The sequence below is a fragment of the Anoplophora glabripennis genome, unplaced genomic scaffold, assembly GCF_000390285.2.
Source record: "Anoplophora glabripennis isolate ALB-LARVAE unplaced genomic scaffold, Agla_2.0 scaffold1656, whole genome shotgun sequence".
Taxonomy (NCBI): Eukaryota; Metazoa; Arthropoda; class Insecta; order Coleoptera; family Cerambycidae; genus Anoplophora; species Anoplophora glabripennis.
In genome coordinates this window covers 25,272-45,280 of record NW_019417734.1, presented here as the reverse complement: position 1 = coordinate 45,280, position 20,009 = coordinate 25,272, and the positions used below count along the sequence as shown (strand labels likewise).

The window sequence follows — 20,009 nt, the reverse complement described above, 5'->3', positions numbered from 1 at the left end:
GATTCTGAATGCACCTTAAAACAAGAGTAATATGATCTACGAAGATAACAGAAAAACAGCTGCAATAAGTTGACAGTTTGACAGTTAATTTCAATAATTTCACTGATGTCAGTCGATGTCAGTAAATATATCCAAGGTTAATCTGTGTAAAGTATTAAAATTATGAAACTAATTTTAAAAACTTTACGATTTTCAATTATAGAAAAATGAGGAGAGTAGCTGTTGTGCAAACCATTTTAGTTACTTTTCTTTGTAGCCCGTAAGTAATACAAATAATTTGTGGATAATTTTTGTTAATTTATTAAACATTTGTTTTTAGTGATTTTGTATTAACCAATAGTACAGGGGTTGATCAGAATATTGTAACTTCTAGTAAAACTGACACAAATATTTCTGGTAAAATAGAAGTTTTAAAAGACTTTAATAATGGTAATAATAATAATAATATTCTGGAACCAAGTATTGATATAAATGATGATATGGTTAAATATGACTTAGAAACACATAAACAACCAGTTGCAGGCAGCCCTATAGGAAATTCTGAAGATTCAAATAGGTGAGTGTTCATAATTAATTGATTGTTATAATTACAACAAGTATATATTATTTCAATAATTTCCTTTCACTAACAACTACAAAAATTAATCGGGTACGTTGATCACATAGATCTAATATAGTATAAGTATACTATGGATGGGATGTAGAGAGAGAGGACATGGGACAACATATAAAGTGGGATGAAACTAGTCTCGGGTCATGTGACTTAGGGCACTTTCAGACATCACGGGTGATTTGTTATATCCACTACGTGGTATTAAGTGTTATTACGAATTTGAAAGTATTTTTTTTTATTGTGTCACTATAGAAAAATAATAATTTCCTAATCAGAAATAGAGTTGCTTTTTAAATCAATGTAGCACGATTTTATCGTAGGCACATATCTAACCCATATGCGACACTGAGAGAGAAAGGGCTACTTTATGCAACACGAATGGAGATACATCCAAGTTAAAGGGACTGAACGCATGCGTATTTCCAAACAGAACAGCTGTGTGACAACATAAGATGATATTTTCAGATTTACTATTATTTCGGCAATAAACAGAATAAATATGAAATACAAAACTTTAAGGATATATAAATTTTGTGGAGTAAAATAGAATGTTTGATTATTTTGCCCATAAAATGATGCTACTCGTATGAACGGTTTTTATCTGCGAATTAAATACATNAGTGAGAGTGTATAGTTCAGCTCTGGTATCTTGTCAAAATTTCTTTTCTTTTTTGATGGTAATAAAGATTTAAATACAACAAAACTTATATCATTGGATACATTGTTTAACGGCCTGTTCAAGCATAGTGTAGTTACTTGGAGATTAACTGGTTCTAGTGAGAAAATTGCATTTAAATCATACACTGCTGTTCTTTTTTTGTCTGTTTATAAGTGGAAAAAGTTAAGAGATAGCGATAACAGAACAACAACTTTTTTGTGAAGTTTATCCAGGTCCGGCTTTGTGAATTTTTATTCTGGTTATTAAAAATGAAGATATGCTCAAAATGTAATGATGACAAAGCAGAAAATATGTTTCCATGTGATAGTTGCAAAAGAATAATATGCAATGTGTGCTCTGATCTGACGGCATCTGAAATAAAATGTATGTTATTAAAAAAACGAAAATTATTGTTTCTTTGTGAAGACTGTGAAAAGGGTTTATCTCAAGTTCCTGTCCTTATACAGAAAATTAGTGATTTTCAAACTCAACTAAATACTCTAAAATTAAATAATACAGCGATGGAAACTGATATTAACTGTCAGGAAGATATTATTGTAGAAATGTTGGACAGACAAAATCGTAGGTCTAATATAATTATATATAATGTTAAGGAATCACAACAAAGAACTCGTATGGAAAGAAATAATGAAAATACTAAAGTGGTAAACGATATTCTTAGGGATGTTGATGTGAACAAGAATAATATAAAAGTATTTCGTTTGGGAAAGTACGACTCACATAAAAATCGTCCACTTAAAGTTATTTTTAGCTCTGCTGATGATGCAATAGGTGTTCCAAAGGCTAAGAAGAATATTAAAGTTCCTGGGATTAAAATATATATGGTGATCAGACGAAGGCGCAGAGAGAGTATTACATGCATATCAAGAAAAAACTAGAAGAAATGATTTCTAATGGCGATAATTCTAAAACAATAAAATACTTAAATAATAAACCAACAATTGTCACTAAAAAGGATGCAACCCATTCAAAAAACTGAATAATAATTGTAACATTCATTATAATTCTGACATTATGTACGTTAACATCCAAAGTCTAGTAAATAACCGTGATCAAGTAATTAGCAGCATTGCATCCAGTAATCCGAAGATAATATTACTTAGTGAAAGTCGAACAACAAGTGATGTATTAAATGTTGAACTAAATATTGCAAATTATAAAGTTATACGATGTGATTCTTCGAGCAGGCATACCGGTGGAGTTGTGATCTATGTGAAAAACAATTTACAAACTACAGTTTTCAAGACAATTGTGCTTGATGGTAACTATTGGTGTAAAATTATAAGAGTTGTATTCCCCTTTTCAAAGTGGTTGATTGGATGTTTGTATCATTCTCCTTCTGCTTCGCATGCTACATTCATTGAGGATTTGGAAAATGTATTTGACAGTATGTTTTACAGTGGGACTAATAGTTTACTGATTGGTGATTTTAATTTAGACTTATTAGATAATAGTTTTTATAGCAGTAAGATTGGTAACCTTTTTAGTACATATGGTATATCCCAATTAGTCACTGAATCTACACATGTTACTAATATTAGTTCTTCTTTGATTGATTATGTACTCACTAAACAAAGTCACGTAAAGCAACAGTTCATTATTACCCTAAAATTACTGACCATTTTATAATATTTGTAGATATCAACCACACTGTGAATGAAAAACTTAATGAAACTGTATATAAATCTTTCAGAAATTTTGATGAAGTTCATTTAACTAATATTCAAACCCAATTAGAATTGTGTAGGTAGGTGGTCTTTAAACTGTGTCGACATAAATCATTTGTATGATGAGATTACAATATTATAAATGTAAGAATAATATACCATGGTTTGATAATAAACTTATAAATGAAACAAAGAAGCGTGATTCTGCATATAAAGATTTTAAAAAATCTGATGAGGCAAATAAAAACTTTCTCTGGAATAATTATAAGAGGTTAAGAAATAATGTGGTTAATTTGTTAAAAGTAAAGAAAAAGAGGTACTATTTTTAAAAAATTGACAGATATATCAGTAATCCTAAACTTATGTGGAAGACTATTAAAGAATTAGTCAATAGTAATGAAAAGGTTAAAATCGATTATGTACAATTTGAGTTTGGAGACCATACTATTACATGTAATAATGAAGTTAGTTTAGCTAAAAACTTTAATGTATATTTTATAAATAGTANAATTATTATTAGGTAGTAGCACTTTCTACTGTATATAAAGCCATCGCAATTAAATTCAGTGAAATCAATTACACTTAATAGTAACTATAAGAGCTAGGGTTTCCAGATCTCTGGGTTTGACCCGGAGTCTTCGGGTTTGACCCGGAGTCTTCGGGTTTTGATGGTACATCTTCGGGCTCCAGGTTAACATGTCATTTTTTCGGGTTTTCTTTGTTGCGGAAAAATCGTTTTTTTTTAGACATTGATTATACAAACGGGTCATGTCTCCGGGTCTGTCATGAAATAGATCTGGTAACCCTAATAGGAGCAGATATAAATTGTTCTAGTTCCAAAACTTTTTATGTTTTTTTTTTGTTACGAATGCTGTGACTCCGACTGTTATTGTAGCATGCTATGGAAAAAGGTCTAATTTATAATGAGGAAAACTTCGTTAAACTAATTTTTATTGTTATCAGTATTAATTTTATCTTGAAATTTAAATCAATTTCTACCCTAAATACAACAAGCAACAAAAATAAGAAAACATACGAACAATTTTTTTATTATCACCAATAGCCATATAATAAATTGCAAAAAAAAGATGTTATAAAATAATTTTCCGTTTCTGTTGTCCAAAACAGTACAAATCCAATATCAGTTTGCAATAGGCCTCATCGCAATATGCCACAGAAACTCTTAAATGTTGAATAAAATAATCTTTAACAATATAGATTTATGTATTAAAAATTCAGTGGAATTAAATAGATATAAAATGTATCTCATCCTTTAACTTAATTTTTAATGGGTTTTAGTTATGATGAAGAAGCACTTATTTAGTCTTTTGAATTTGAATTAGAAGTACGTTTTAATTGGCTTTCTGTTTAAGCGGAGATGCCAATCAAAATACTAAGCCAGCCACCTTTTGTAGCATCCTCCCGTATATGCAATGCACGGCATCCCCTAATTCTCTTGCTGCATGATGCATGTTTCAAAAATTACATTTTTTGAAAACAGTCATTAACAGTTGACTTATGCATGATATTTATTAAGTATCAAAACAAGTTTTTTGTCTACAGAACGTAAAAGTGTTTTACATCTAGGACGTAATAGTTATTTGTTTTAACTAGAAATTCAACAAAACTTATATCATTGGATACATTGTTTAACGGTCTGTTCAAGCATAGTGTAGTTACTTGGAGATTAACTGGTTCTAGTGAGAAAATTGCATTTAAATCATACACTGCTGTTCTTTTTTTGTCTGTTTATAAGTGGAAAAAGTTAAGAGATAGCGATAACAGAACAACAACTTTTTTGTGAAGTTTATCCAGGTCCGGCTTTGTGAATTTTTATTCTGGTTATTAAAAATGAAGATATGCTCAAAATGTAATGATGACAAAGCAGAAAATATGTTTCCATGTGATAGTTGCAAAAGAATAATATGCAATGTGTGCTCTGATCTGACGGCATCTGAAATAAAATGTATGTTATTAAAAAAACGAAAATTATTGTTTCTTTGTGAAGACTGTGAAAAGGGTTTATCTCAAGTTCCTGTCCTTATACAGAAAATTAGTGATTTTCAAACTCAACTAAATACTCTAAAATTAAATAATACAGCGATGGAAACTGATATTAACTGTCAGGAAGATATTATTGTAGAAATGTTGGACAGACAAAATCGTAGGTCTAATATAATTATATATAATGTTAAGGAATCACAACAAAGAACTCGTATGGAAAGAAATAATGAAAATACTAAAGTGGTAAACGATATTCTTAGGGATGTTGATGTGAACAAGAATAATATAAAAGTATTTCGTTTGGGAAAGTACGACTCACATAAAAATCGTCCACTTAAAGTTATTTTTAGCTCTGCTGAAGATGCAATAGGTGTTCTAAAGGCTAAGAAGAATATTAAAGTTCCTGGGATTAAAATATATGGTGATCAGACGAAGGCGCAGAGAGAGTATTACATGCATATCAAGAAAAAACTAGAAGAAATGATTTCTAATGGCGATAATTCTAAAACAATAAAATACGTAAATAATAAACCAACAATTGTCACTAAAAAGGATGCAACCCATTCAAAAAACTGAATAATAATTGTAACATCCATTATAATTCTGACATTATATACGTTAACATCCAAAGTCTAGTAAATAACCGTGATCAAGTAATTAGCAGCATTGCATCCAGTAATCCGAAGATAATATTACTTAGTGAAAGTCGAACAACAAGTGATGTATTAAATGTTGAACTAAATATTGCAAATTATAAAGTTATACGATGTGATTCTTCGAGCAGGCATACCGGTGGAGTTGTGATCTATGTGAAAAACAATTTACAAACTACAGTTTTCAAGACAATTGTGCTTGATGGTAACTATTGGTGTAAAATTATAAGAGTTGTATTCCCCTTTTCAAAGTGGTTGATTGGATGTTTGTATCATTCTCCTTCTGCTTCGCATGCTACATTCATTGAGGATTTGGAAAATGTATTTGACAGTATGTTTTACAGTGGGGCTAATAGTTTACTGATTGGTGATTTTAATTTAGACTTATTAGATAATAGTTTTTATAGCAGTAAGATTAGTAACCTTTTTAGTACATATGGTATATCCCAATTAGTCACTGAATCTACACGTGTTACTAATATTAGTTCTTCTTTGATTGATTATGTACTCACTAAACAAAGTCACGTCAAAGCAACAGTTCATTATTACCCTAAAATTACTGACCATTTTATAATATCTGTAGATATCAACCACACTGTGAATGAAAAACTTAATGAAACTGTATATAAATCTTTCAGAAATTTTGATGAAGTTCATTTAACTAATATTCAAACCCAATTAGAATTGTGTAGGTGGTCTTTAAACTGTGTTGACATAAATCATTTGTATGATGAGATTCTTTATAAATGTACAGAAATTGTTGACAGGGTGTCACCAATACAATATTATAAATGTAAGAATAATTTACCATGGTTTGATAATGAACTTATAAATGAAACAAAGAAGCGTGATTCTGCATATAAAGATTTTAAAAAATCTAATGAGGCAAATAAAAACTTTCTCTGGAATAATTATAAGAGGTTAAGAAATAATGTGGTTAATTTGTTAAAAGTAAAGAAAAAGAGGTACTATTTTGAAAAAATTGACAGACATATCAGTAATCCTAAACTTATGTGGAAGACTATTAAAGAATTAGTCAATAGTAATGAAAAGGTTAAAATCGATTATGTACAATTTGAGTTTGGAGACCATACTATTACATGTAATAATGAAGTTAGTTTAGCTAAAAACTTTAATGTATATTTTATAAATAGTATTGAAGATATAGCTTTGAGTATTGGGAATAGAGGTACTACATGGCAGAACATAAACTACAATTTGTATCCTGGTATTTGTAAATTTAAATTGCTTACTATGTCTGAATTAAATATTCTTGTTAAAGGTTTAGAAAATAAGTGTAGTGTTAATGATATTATAAATTCTAGATTATTAAAACATATTGTGAATTCTGTAGGTCATGTAATTTTAAATTTTATTAACGTATCCCTAGAATATGGGAAATTTCCTAACAAATTAAAAACAAGTACTGTTATTCCAATACCAAAAGTTCCTAACACAACAAAAGCATGTGAGTTTAGACCAATAAATACTTTACCATCTCTTGAAAAAGTTTTGGAATTAGCAGTTTACAATCAGCTATTAGAGTACTTTGAAATGAATCATATTTTATTTAGTAACCAATCAGGTTTTCGTAAAAAATATTCATGTGAAACGGCTTTGCAACTTTCATTAACGAAATTTAAATACAACATTGATAATAACAAATTTACGGTAGCTGTATTTCTCGATTTAAAGAGAGCATTTGAGACCATTGACAGGAATATCCTACTTAAAAAGTTGCAAGGTTATGGAGTTGATGGTACTGTTCTTGTTTGGTTAACAGAATATTTGACTGACAGAGCACAGCGAGTAAGAATTGGTGGATCAGTATCTGACACATGTATTAATGATCTTGGTGTTCCTCAAGGCAGTGTGCTTGGGCCTTTATTATTTCTTATCTACATAAACGATATTACACTATTTGTTAATTCTGAATTTATTAATTTATTTGCAGATGATACTCTTTTAGCATGTAGTGGTCATAGTTTAACTCAGTGTATAAATACTATGAACGAAACCTTGAAGTGTGTTAATAAATACCTGCAAGTTAACAAATTAAAATTAAATGTTAATAAAACAAAAGCTATGATAATCACAACCAAATATAGGTATAATAATATTGACATTAATGGTTGTCATTTAACTATCGATAATGAAAATATTGAATTTGTCACTGAAATTAAATATCTTGGTTTCTTGCTTGACAATACACTGTGTTTTAATACTCATTTTAAATATGTTTATAATAAAATATCTAAGAAACTATTTTTCTTTTCAAGAATTTGTAGTCATTTAACTATGCAATCTAGAGTTACAGTATACAATACTATAATTAGACCACATTTTGAGTACTGTCCATCAGTACTTAGTATGTTTAAATTGAATAAGATATCACAGTTGCAGAAGTTACAGAGCCGAGCCATGAGAATTATATTAAGATGTAATAAATATACTCCCATTGATTTTATGCTATCTGCTCTTCAGTGGTTTTCTGTAAAAAATCGATTATACTACTGTACAATGGTTTTTATATATAAGCTTATAAATAATTTGTTACCTGATTATTTTAACCAGTATATTATAAGGAATCATGAAATTCATGACTACTTTACTAGAGGTGCCAATAACTTCCATGTTTGGAGAACAAATTATTGTCATACAATGAATTGTCTATTTAATGAAGGGGTTGTTAATTTCAATAGATTACCAGTAAAGTTAAAAAGATGCCAGTCACTTGTTGCATTTAAAAGAGAGCTTGTTAAATACATAAAAGTAAATAATATGTGTTAATTGATCCTTAGTTTGTCTATTCTCTTATTGTGTTACAAATTGATTTGTATATTAGGATATCCTATTTAATAAATTATTATTATTATTAGGCAGTAAAGTACAAGATTTAATGCCGCGGCTAATATTTGCCTCGTATGTATGCCTCGGCTGCGCCTCTCTATTAAAGTAGTTAAAGCATTAAATCTACTTTTCTGTCAAGTAAAACATAATTTTTTTGCCCATAAATTTTAATTTTATCATAATAGCAAACAATGCTATTTATTTTATATTATTAAAATTGTATTCACATATTCATGTATTCACTTCTTTCATGAATAATAATAATTTCATCAGGTTATCTGTGATTGCTATGAGAAGAGAGTTATTAAGTAAATAACCTAGGTGCACAGTAATTGCCATATTGTTCCTATTTAAATCCATAAAAATAACTACATTATGCAATCATACTTTAGTTACTATTCAATAAACCATTTAAAAAAGTTTATTTTTTTGAAAACAGAAAATTCTTTTTAATGTTTGGAGCTTTGTCAGCACTGATATCAAAAAAATGTAATGACTTTAAAATAACATGTCGTAAGTCATACAAAAGCAATCTGTTTTACTTTCCATTGTTGCTCTCTAAAAGTTGATTTAAAATGGTAACAACTGGCAATCCTGATAGTGCACTGATATAACTTACCAGGCTAATCACGGGTGGCCTGGTATACACTGCACAGTGACGGCGCATACAAGAAGTGCAGTTAAAATTACTAATTATAACTAGACAATTGTTTTGATTAAAAAAAAAAAGAATTTCAGATTTGTATTCAGAGAAACACATACGATTAACCTTAAAAAATTGACCTCCACTTAAAGTTACACCCAGTATAAATATTATTTTAAAAAATAAGTAAATACAGTAATATTTAAGATAAATAAAAGGCCAGTGCAAATACCAAGTACAAAAAAAACAAGTAGATGTTGTAAGAATGGGATAAGTGATGTTATAACTTATCTTAATATTGCAACAGTGGAATGAATGATTTTATCTTATAGTTTAGGTTCTATAAAGCCCACAAATTCCATATTTGCATCAGACAAAGGAATTTCTAAATATAGCAGATGTTTTTTTTTTTTTTTTTCAAGAATATGTTAATGACTTACCGCACAAGTGTCTTCTGTTGTAACTATCACAGCCATCTTTGCAATAAGTTGGGTTACAGATAAAAACTAGAAGTATCACAGATATTAAAAAAGATCGAGATAGGTATAGGGAAATCAAATTCAAATCGATAGAGAGCAAAATTTAACTAAATTTAATATCTTAAGAACATCAAACAATATTGTAACTCCGTTATATATTTATTTTTACCGAATTTAGTATAATTTAAAAATACTTCTACTGATGTAAAAGCTATTGCCCTGCTAAATATTTATGTACATATTAAATTTATAAAATTTGGTGTGGATTATGGTTTGATAACACTTTTACACTGACAACGATGCACTCTGAAATTTGGCATGACACATCTTCTTATAAGATACCATTCTGTTTAAGAAAGGGTTTGAGCACCCCCTCCACTCCGCCACTATGCAAGTTTTTTAACATTTTTATCGCTTGTTTTATGCCCCTTAATTAATAGGCATTATCTCGCAAACATGAAAAAAATCTAAGCATTCGTTTATAAGTTATAATGAATAATCGAGAAAAAAAAATTATATTTAACACCCCGTATCTCGGAAACGAAGCCTTCTATGACATATGTTTATAGGAACTTTTCTTTTTAAAAACATGTGTTCTATCTCCTGTTAAAGTTTGTCTACAAAAAACTGACTCACCGTGTATATACGGAGACAGGGAGATATACATACACCTATCCTGCACTTATATTCAGCACCGTACTATGAAATCGTTAGCTTCAAAGCTCTATATCTTTAAACCTACACATAGGATCGCTTTGGGCCCATGACAACTATTGCTCAGGAAGGTGAGAGCTATATCATATTTCAATTTCAGCCATTTTGGAAAAAATTCAGTCTGGAAAAAAATTTATACTTAATTTTTTTCTTATTTTTTTTATGAGGAATATCTCCTTAAAGTTTGTCGACTTAATCCTGAAACACCCTATATATGCGGTTAATAAGTTGTTGAAGACCATATTAAAAATTTATATTAAAACAAATACCAGAGCGTTCATAAATGATTACAAGTCACGTGACCAATAATTTTGTTTGGAACAGTATTTTTATTTCCTTTATGTTGGCAATTAAATTTCGGTGAAATTAAAAATTATTAAAACAAAGGATCAAGACATAAAAACCCAACATTCTGTTTCATTGGCTGTGACTGAATCAATTTTTTTACGAAATACTATCAACCAATCAGCGATCGCATTATCTCAAGCATTGACGTAATGTCTTTTCATTGTTCATTGTAAACGAGTCATTACCAATTGTTCAATGTTAGGTTGCCTAAGCTCGGTGGTCACGTGGCTTGTAAACATTTATGAAGGCTCTGTATAATGTGCATATTGTTATAAGACAGTTCTTTAATATCAGAATATTATAAACAATTTTGTACTTTTGGGTTTAGTCGAGCTATTTTAATGTTAACATGTTTTTTGTTTCAGTGTTCTAAACAATGATTCGCCAGTAATTCTAACACTTTCAGAGAGTTCCACTATTGAACTAGAAAAGTTAGTTGATGCACCCTTGGTTAGTACAAGCACAAATGAGAAAAATTTGCCAAAAAATATTTCCGGACAAAGACAAAATGTAGAAGCTGTTAAAGCAAATATAACTCAATTCTCTAATGATATTACACAAAATAAAACACAGATACCGGAAGACTTAGCTCTTCCCAATATGAATAAAAATGTATCTGGAGAACAAAATGAAGAAATTCCTTCTTTTTCTGAATGGGCACAGAAACGCATTGAAGAAGTGGAAAAAAATGAACAAATTAATTCTTCATTGAAAGGACACACTGTTAATGGTAAAGCAGCAACTGCAAAATTGAGGTGGAAAAATTATGCTTCTTTGGATTGTGGGGCTAAAGTTATAGCTGCCAATCCTGAAGCTGTTAGCCCAGGTGCCATTCTGTCTCCTTCAAGTGATGAATACAAATTAAACACTTGTACAAGTCGGATTTGGTTTGTTGTGGAGTTGTGTGAAGCTATTCAAAGTAAAAAAATTGATTTGGCTAATTATGAACTATTCTCTTCATCTCCTAAAGACTTTCTAGTTTCAGTAAGTGATAGATATCCCACACGGGATTGGTCAATTGTGGGTAAGTTTACTGCAAAAGACGAACGAGATATCCAAAGCTTTGATTTGGATACCCACATTTTTGGTAAATACATCAAAGTTGAAATTAAGTCACATTACGGTTCAGAACATTATTGTCCAATCTCATTGTTTCGAGCCTATGGAACTTCTGTATTTGAGGTTCTACAAAAAGAAGACCCTGGTAACGTCAATCCAACTGAAGATGATGACGACGACGACGACGATGATCATATTTTAAATCTAAATGATGACCACGATGAATCCCAAAAGAATTTATTTAGTTCTGCTACAGATGCAGTTATGTCAATTGTTAAAAGAGCTGCTGAGGTGCTAGGAAATAAAGTGAATAATCGTACTACTCAGGAACAAAATGGAATCTTAAATTTATCATTATCAGTAAATTCATGCAGTACTCCTAATTATATGATTTTATGCAAAAATTGTAGTAACACATTTTTTCAGCAAGTATATGAAATAATTAGTTGTGACTTTGCTTATATAAGAAAACTGGTTGAAATACCTTTGGTGTATAAAGCCTTAAGCGGCTCATGGATATGTCATACTTTTGGTTACAAAACTGATGCACTAATAAATTCTAAATACATAAATTCAATCACAAATTATATTGCATCATTCTTCCCATTTAAATACTTATGTGCAATGTGCCATGAAATTTCTATATTAGAAAATAGAGCCATTTTAAATATTTCTCAGCAGTTCTCAAATTGGACCGGAAATATTACTACGGAACAAATTATTAATTTAAAGGTACAAGAAACAACTCGTATAGATGACATTAAAGATTCTGCAAAAAAAATAGAGGATTTAAATGGGACTCGACCCCTAAATTTGTCTTCTATTGAAGATAATTTGAAAAGTGCTCCCAAGGATAATATCACATATGTATCACAAATCAAACCAACAAAAACACTAACTTCTGAAGTACAAATTAGTCAAACAGATATTATTTCGAATGGTAATAATGCAACTGAGCAAAATCAGTCTCCAGAAAAAACTTTACCTCTAGAATCAGCCGAATCAGTTTCAATTGAAAATTTGAATGAAAATAATTTAGATACCACAACTGAAATTGAAGGAATAGAGGCATTAGATGACCATTTGGAACACCTTATTTCTGATTTTAATAATGACAATAGTCAAAATATTATTTCAACAACTAGTACTACAACTACACCACAAGCACAGAAGGAATCAGTCTTTTTAAGACTTTCAAACAGAATTAAGGTAATTTTTTTATTTATCTAACCAAAAATAATCTTACTAATAAGTCTTTTGTAATAACAGTATAGATATGTATGAATATTTCATAATTTACATATACATGTAATGAATACAGATAGTATACTATAAAGGATGTAACACAAGAATGTGAGAAAAAGAAAAGTGCTATTTCCTCATCCAAACTTACACAATTAACTTGTAATATATTCCCAGTGCATTTTATGATTAAAAATAAGATATTGTACATGGACATTTTCCACTATTTGATCCACTATTCGGTAAATATTTTGCTACAATTGCCAAAACCACATTATTAGTTATTATACCTCTTTAGCTCCAATAAACAATACTTTTTTCCATCTGATTAATGGTAATGAAGTAATTGCAATAATTTGTGAACTAAAAAACAAAATTAGCATTAGCATGAATTGTTTATAAGTGAAGCTACTAAAGAAAATATCTACATACTACGAAGGAGTAAAAAAGAAACACCGGCACTACTATATTTCTAAACAAATAAGAATGACATTATCCCGGCAAATAATAAGTTTACGTAAGCATTCATCAATATAGGCCGGCTTATCAGAACATTTCTGCTAGAGTTTTTATAACTGAAATAAACTAGAAAACATATGATTTACACGGCGATCGGCACTTCCATCCAACACCATATTCTAAGAACAACAATTGTGTCCTACCTATCGGTTAGTAGTGGACAATTCTGCAAATCATTAAAGTGTACAACTGCTGTTCCCATCTATAAAAACAATGATCCCGAGGATATTTCCAATTACAGATCTATATCGTAGTTCACCGTTCTTTCTAAGGTATTTGAATGTTTAATTTAAACAAGGTAACAATTTTTCTTGAGAAATGCAAAATAACAATTAACTGCCGATATGGCTTTCATTGAGCTAAATTCACTCAGTCAATGGTTTGAGAAAATTTTTAACTTTTTAGATAAGGGAAGACCTGTAGCGGATCTATTTTTTACTCCAGTCGAATTAGACTGAAACATGACTGAAACATTTTCTGAACATGAAAAAGTTATAGTAAACATTTTATTGCACTTTATGATGGGGAAGGACATATAGAATGATAATATCAAAAAAATAACTCGAAAGAAGTGACGTTAAATTGGCAAATTGCAAATAAGTGGCAAATTTACATGTTTTTTCACTTTTTACTACTCACGAAAATCTAAACAACCTATCGGAAAATTAGTCATTTTATGTTGTAGTCAATTAAATTAGATTTTCGTGGGCAGCAACATTCATTTGTCACTTATTTGCGATTTGCCAGCTTAGTGTCATTACTTTTGAGTTACTTTTTTGATATTATCATTCTACATACCCTTTTCCGTCATAAAGTACAATATACCTAATGTATACTAATAATTTTTTCAAGTTTTCAGGTTTTTTGATCTTATTCGACTGGAATATTTTGACTTAAATTTGCTTTTAATTGTTTAAATATTTTATCATCAAAAGTAAATTATTTAACATTGGTTTTAGGATATTCTTAGACTGGATAATTCAGTTTTTATCTAACAGACCTAAGTATGATAAAATGAAGGAGGCCACATCTGTGAGCAGTGTCAGTCAAGGCGTGAGCCAGTGATCGGTGCTGAGACCGATGATTTTTCTTTTATTTGTGACTTGGCAATTCTTCGATTCTTGAGAAATACAATAGAGTTTGTCAGAGCCAAATTACATGCTTTGCCACACGGTGTAAATTAAATAGGGTTATTTTAAATATTTGTAAGACAAAAAATTCTACTTAAATTTTAATAATATGTAATATCTACTATTTCGGGATCATCTGTAAGTACCAATTTTCCGGATGTCCATTTTGACTCAAATAGCAGCTCATAGCAATATACATTGAATGGGCACATCACCAAGCATCGATATATTATTAAAAATTTCAGGCATTGAAACTGTCGCAATGAATGGTAATGGAATAAATGTATTTAAGAAATTACATCAGAATTGTAATTTTGTTGTAATAAACAATGGGAGTGGGGATAAGTATGGCAAATAAAATGTCAAATAACTCTATATTTAGTTTTCAAGTTCACTGAATTTAAAAGATATTTTTGTTAAATGACTTTTTCTGATTTATTAAAATGGTGTGACAATTCTGTCTAGCAGTACACTCAGTACACTCATTACTACTGTTTAAATATGTAAGAAAACCTTAAAAGAGGTGGTTGTACTCATTAATGCTTGGTCTTTAAAGCAGAGGAAGTCATTGGAAGACTTTTTCGACACCAAATATTGATCCTTGATTATTTTAACAGTGTCATCAAATTCTGACAGTGATCACTGGCGATCATTGCCAGCTACTTTTGAAGCTCTATATAAAAACATTTGCTTTTGAAGCTCTTGTTTTTGACAAAAAGGGTGCTAAAATGACATCAATGTATTTCAATACATTTTTCGATGTCAAAGTAACAAACATTTTTTCCAGTGGTGAGCCATAATTTTTAAGGAAAATGTAGTTAACATATCTAATATTATGGTACTACTCGTATTATGGTTGAGATTTTTCATGTTGAATTTAATATTAAGTAGGTATTTATATGTTGTGTACAAAAATGTTATAATATTTTTATTTTTTTTTTAGAAGACATCAAAAGTTGTATAAAAAATATTCTAAAATCCGAACAAGGAATATGCTCCTCCGTTTCTGACATGTCATTGTGTTACACCTTGTATAGATTTTCTTTGTCCAGTACATACTAAATGCTAATTATTGATATGGCCCATGGTTTTATTGGTTCGCGGTCAGGGGTCAAAAATGGTGGGCAAGTGTCAACCTTACATTGACTTATCTGATAGTGTGATTTATAAAATTAATGATTAATGATAAAACATTAAATATTATATTGTGCAGTAAGTTGTCTATTGCCCACGAGAGCGGAGTTGAGCGTACAAACGAAGTGAGCGTTCATCCGCTCAAGTGGGCAATAGGCAACCGCACGAATGCAATGAAATCTTAGAGTCCAGGGACGAAGCCCCGGTGGCGTCCACATATTTTTATTCAGTTTAAGTTGACATAAATAACTGTCATTTAAATGTCACTTTTTAAAAATATTTTGGAATGTAGGTATTTAAATTTTGCGTGTTTTATTGGCAATTCGCATGCAACGAGTAAGATTACCGCACGCAAATAAATAGAGTGGGCAAACAGCTAGTTCCCGACCTAAAAAACATGCGAAAAGATAGGACTTATCCGTCATGAGTAATAAAAATAATGTAAACCATACTACTAATAGATATCTTAGTTTGTCAAAGCATTAATCCTAATCGCAGGATGACATTTTAATAAAGGGTAACTTCAAAATTTAAATACATTTTTTTTTGCTTTTTATTAAAAAAAAATACATGCACTTAAATCTGCTTAAATCAAAGTTTACTTTAATAGATGCCATGTTCTTCTGTTTCAGGTATTAGAAAGAAACATGTCTTTATCTAGTCAGTATTTAGAAGAGTTAAGTAGAAGGTATAAAAAACAAGTTGAGGAAATGCAACATTTGTTGGAAAAAACCATAGTTACTCTTCGCGAAGAAGCCCAAAGAAAGGATTTAAGAAATAAGCAATTAGAAGATCGATTAGATAATTTGACAATCATGATGGAATCCTTAGTAGCTGAAAAGCATAATTGGATCTTGTCAATATATTGTTTAATGACGAGTACACTAGTCTTACTAGGAATTTATTTTTTTTGTCGAAAATCTACATCATATATTGATTCCACAAGAGAAAATAAAGAAACTGTTGAAATTTTGCGTCGTAAATCTATTGATGTTGTAACACATAGTGTTCCTATGAAAAAGAAGAGGAGACCCAGTGATCAAGCTTTAAAAATTGTGCGCTGCTCAGCACTAAGTGGCGAAGAAGATAAACATAAAGCCAACAATCAGCGGCAAAGGAAAAGGAAAAAAAGAAACCTAACGAGATCCAATTCAATCAGTAATATAAAAGATAATAGTTATACAAGTGGCAGTATAAAGTCTGATGAAGAATCTACAGTAGATTGGATAGACAGAAATCACCAAATTATTGAGGACATACCCTTCGCTTTAGAAGAAAGTGACCATACTACTTTAGAGGCCTATCCACTTGAAAATGAACTGATGAGATTAAATTCAATAAATGAGACGCCTACTGCACTTAGCTCGAGAATGAACAGAATTTCTAGTCAAAATCATGGAAATCATAATGTGTCACAAGATGAAATTTCTTTTACAGGGAGAAATGATTTACATAATAAAATAAATGATAGTGCAGGAGAACCAGCAAAAAAAGAGAAAAGAAGTTTTAAGAAGCTTTTAAAAAAAGTTTTCTAAAATTGTGCCAATACGTCATTTATATTACATTTAATGTATTATATATTTGACAAATTGTTGGTATGTGATATATTAAGTATTTTAAGACTGCAAGATTTATGAAAGTTAAGAATTTTATGTAATCTTAGAAAATGATTATATTTTTTTTTCACTGTTATTTATTTATATGGAATAAAAAATGTAGACTGATTTGAACTTTTGAAATACCTACCTTTATATCATATCAGACCCGTTTTAGGGGCATACCCTGGGGATGTCTATTATAAAAAATGCAAAATGGTCAAATTATGATAATGTTGAATAATTTAATAAAAACGGTTAAATAATTGGAAAGCACTTTGAGCACTAAAAACTACTACTATTCACTTATTTATTTGTTCAGTACAAACATTATAATTTTCACAGTTAGAAGTGACATGACATAATCGGGTCCCGTCGTTTATACAGTCCTGATGTCTCATTATTGTTTTGATAAGGAGTGGAACCATTATTGTAATAATTATGCAAGTTTATGTTGTACATTAATAAAAATATATAAAAGGAAAATAAATGTGTAATAAAACTCATCCATCCTAAACGAGAAATGAAGTGTTCTCGGTTGAGGCATTGTTAAGTGTCAGTTCTGAGTTCGACTTGCTTAAGACAATATTTAGTAAATAAATGTTTATATTCCTCATTAGAATTCTATCCTTCGATGTAATTTATATTTATGTTTGTGTTTATAAATTTGGCTATTCCTATACATGTTTGTTAGATCATTACTGAGGAAAATAAATTATTATTATTATTATTATAAAAATTTGTTCACGAGAATATGAAGTAATACAAAAATTATTTATTTTACTGGAACATTTACTGAATGTTGTAATTTCTTTTTATACGTTTTATAATAATAATAGTTTATGTTAACTACATAGTACTAATACAATTATAATTTAGAATACATTGTAGGTAGAGCGTTTAAATAAGCGAAAAAAATTACAAAAATAAATAGGTCCATTAAAACCAAAACATGGTTGTGCATGGACAGTATGGCTATAATCATATTGATGACGCTCATATATACAGGGCTGGAAAATCCACATGGTCCATCTGCCTTTACATGAGAGCGACAAAGTAAAGTAAAGAAATCTGTGCGTTAGACAAGGTTGGCTATAGTGAAGACGTTTCATAATCTGAATAGCCACTGCCCGTTTCGGGTTAGAACTATTCAGATTATGAAACGTCTTCAATGTAACCATCCTTGTCTATCGCACGGATTTCTATAACTTACTTTATCACTCTCACGTAACGGGCGATGAAACATGGGGACTTTCTGAACCTGTATATAAAAATAAAATGAAATAACAATAATCTAACTAATATCAAAGAACATGCAAACTAAGAAAAAAGTAACTAAACCTAAAAAATAAGAAAAATTATATGGACTACATATACAATGTCAGGAAAGAAGGTTATTTAGTTAAGAATTTTAGTTAGATTCCTAGTTTCTGTTCTACCTGATGTAATTATACAGGGTGTCCCGGAAATGATGGGCAATCTCTCGGATATGGATAGATAATGAGAAAATAATGTCACAAGTTTTTTCCTCCAGGCTCATCCTGTAGAGTTATTAGCTCTTGAAGTTGAGAATTAAAAATGTTTTTTTTGCTGTAACTTTTGTATTTTTCAATAAATTTTGAAAACTTTTTGACTGGATCTATAATTTTTGAAGCTGCTTTGGATGATAATATGAAATCCTCGATAATAATTATGGGGGCCCGGGGGCAAAGCACCCCCCATCAAAATTTCTAGAAAAAAAAATTTTGTTCCACTATACCCCAAATTTTCCATCATTTTATAAAAATTTATGGTATTTTACGTAAAAAATGTATACTTGTTGAATATCCATAAAATAGATATTTTTCAAGTGCCCCCAAAAGAAAAAGTCAAGTGGGTTCATATCTGGAATTCGGGCAGGCCAATGAATAGGTCCACCGCGACCTATCCAGCGATTAGGATATACCTCGTTTAAATGGTCCCTTACTGCAGCACTAAAGTGAGGCGGCGCCCCATCGTGCATGAATATCAGTGCATTTCTGGTTTCAAGATCAACATCTTCTAACAGTTGTGGTAATTGATGCACAAGGAAATCTAGGTAACGTTGACCATTCAGTCTAGGGGGTAACACAAATGGACCCAATAAGTAAGGACCAATAATTCCACTCCAAACATTAACATAAAATTGTCTTTGGTGCCTAGTTTCAATAATAGCGTGTGGGTTCTCATCAGACCAATAATGTAAATTATGGGAGTTAATAACTCCATTCCTCCCAAAACTTGCTTCGTCAGTATACAGAATTAATCTCGTAAACATAGGATTTTGCTCATGTCTCTGAAGAAACCATTGAGAAAACTGTACTCTTGCACGAAAATCATCAGGATTAAGAGCATGCACTTTTTGGATATGGTAAGGGTGAAGAAGCTGTTCTCTAAGGATTCTTGCAACAGTGGTCTTTGGAACATTGGTAAAAGAAGATAATGACCTAATGCTAACTGTTGGATGAGCAGCAACTTCGTCCAGTATATTTTCCTCTACTTCAACTGTACGTGCTGTTCGCGGGGCACCCCTGTTTGCAGTAACAGGAGCAAACTGACCTAAAGACATTAAAATTTATTTAATATCCATTTTGTTTAATAATAGTAATCGTATTTTACCAGTTTCTCTTAATCTTTGATCAATACGTTCGAAAGTTTTGCG

The 20,009-nt window shown here is 30.3% G+C and overlaps 1 protein-coding gene across 1 annotated transcript; it reads left to right on the top strand.

The window, feature by feature from the left end:
- Positions 1–117: 117 nt before the first annotated feature.
- LOC108915944 (SUN domain-containing ossification factor) lies at positions 118–17,762 on the top strand. The gene is made up of 4 exons (XM_018722107.1): positions 118–259; positions 320–556; positions 11,016–12,918; positions 16,367–17,762. Exons 1-4 carry the CDS (start codon positions 207–209, stop codon positions 17,267–17,269), a joined length of 3,096 nt encoding a protein of 1,031 aa, XP_018577623.1. The 5' UTR covers positions 118–206; the 3' UTR covers positions 17,270–17,762.
- The last annotated feature ends 2,247 nt before the right edge of the window (positions 17,763–20,009 follow it).

Bases quoted from the DNA above. Each gene is read 5' to 3' on its own strand.
- LOC108915944 (XM_018722107.1), top strand. From the start codon at position 207: ATGAGGAGAGTAGCTGTTGTGCAAACCATTTTAGTTACTTTTCTTTGT. The intron at 557-11,015 runs GTGAGTGTTCAT...TTTTTGTTTCAG, and splicing joins AATTCTGAAGATTCAAATAG to TGTTCTAAACAATGATTCGC. The intron at 12,919-16,366 runs GTAATTTTTTTA...CTTCTGTTTCAG, and splicing joins GACTTTCAAACAGAATTAAG to GTATTAGAAAGAAACATGTC.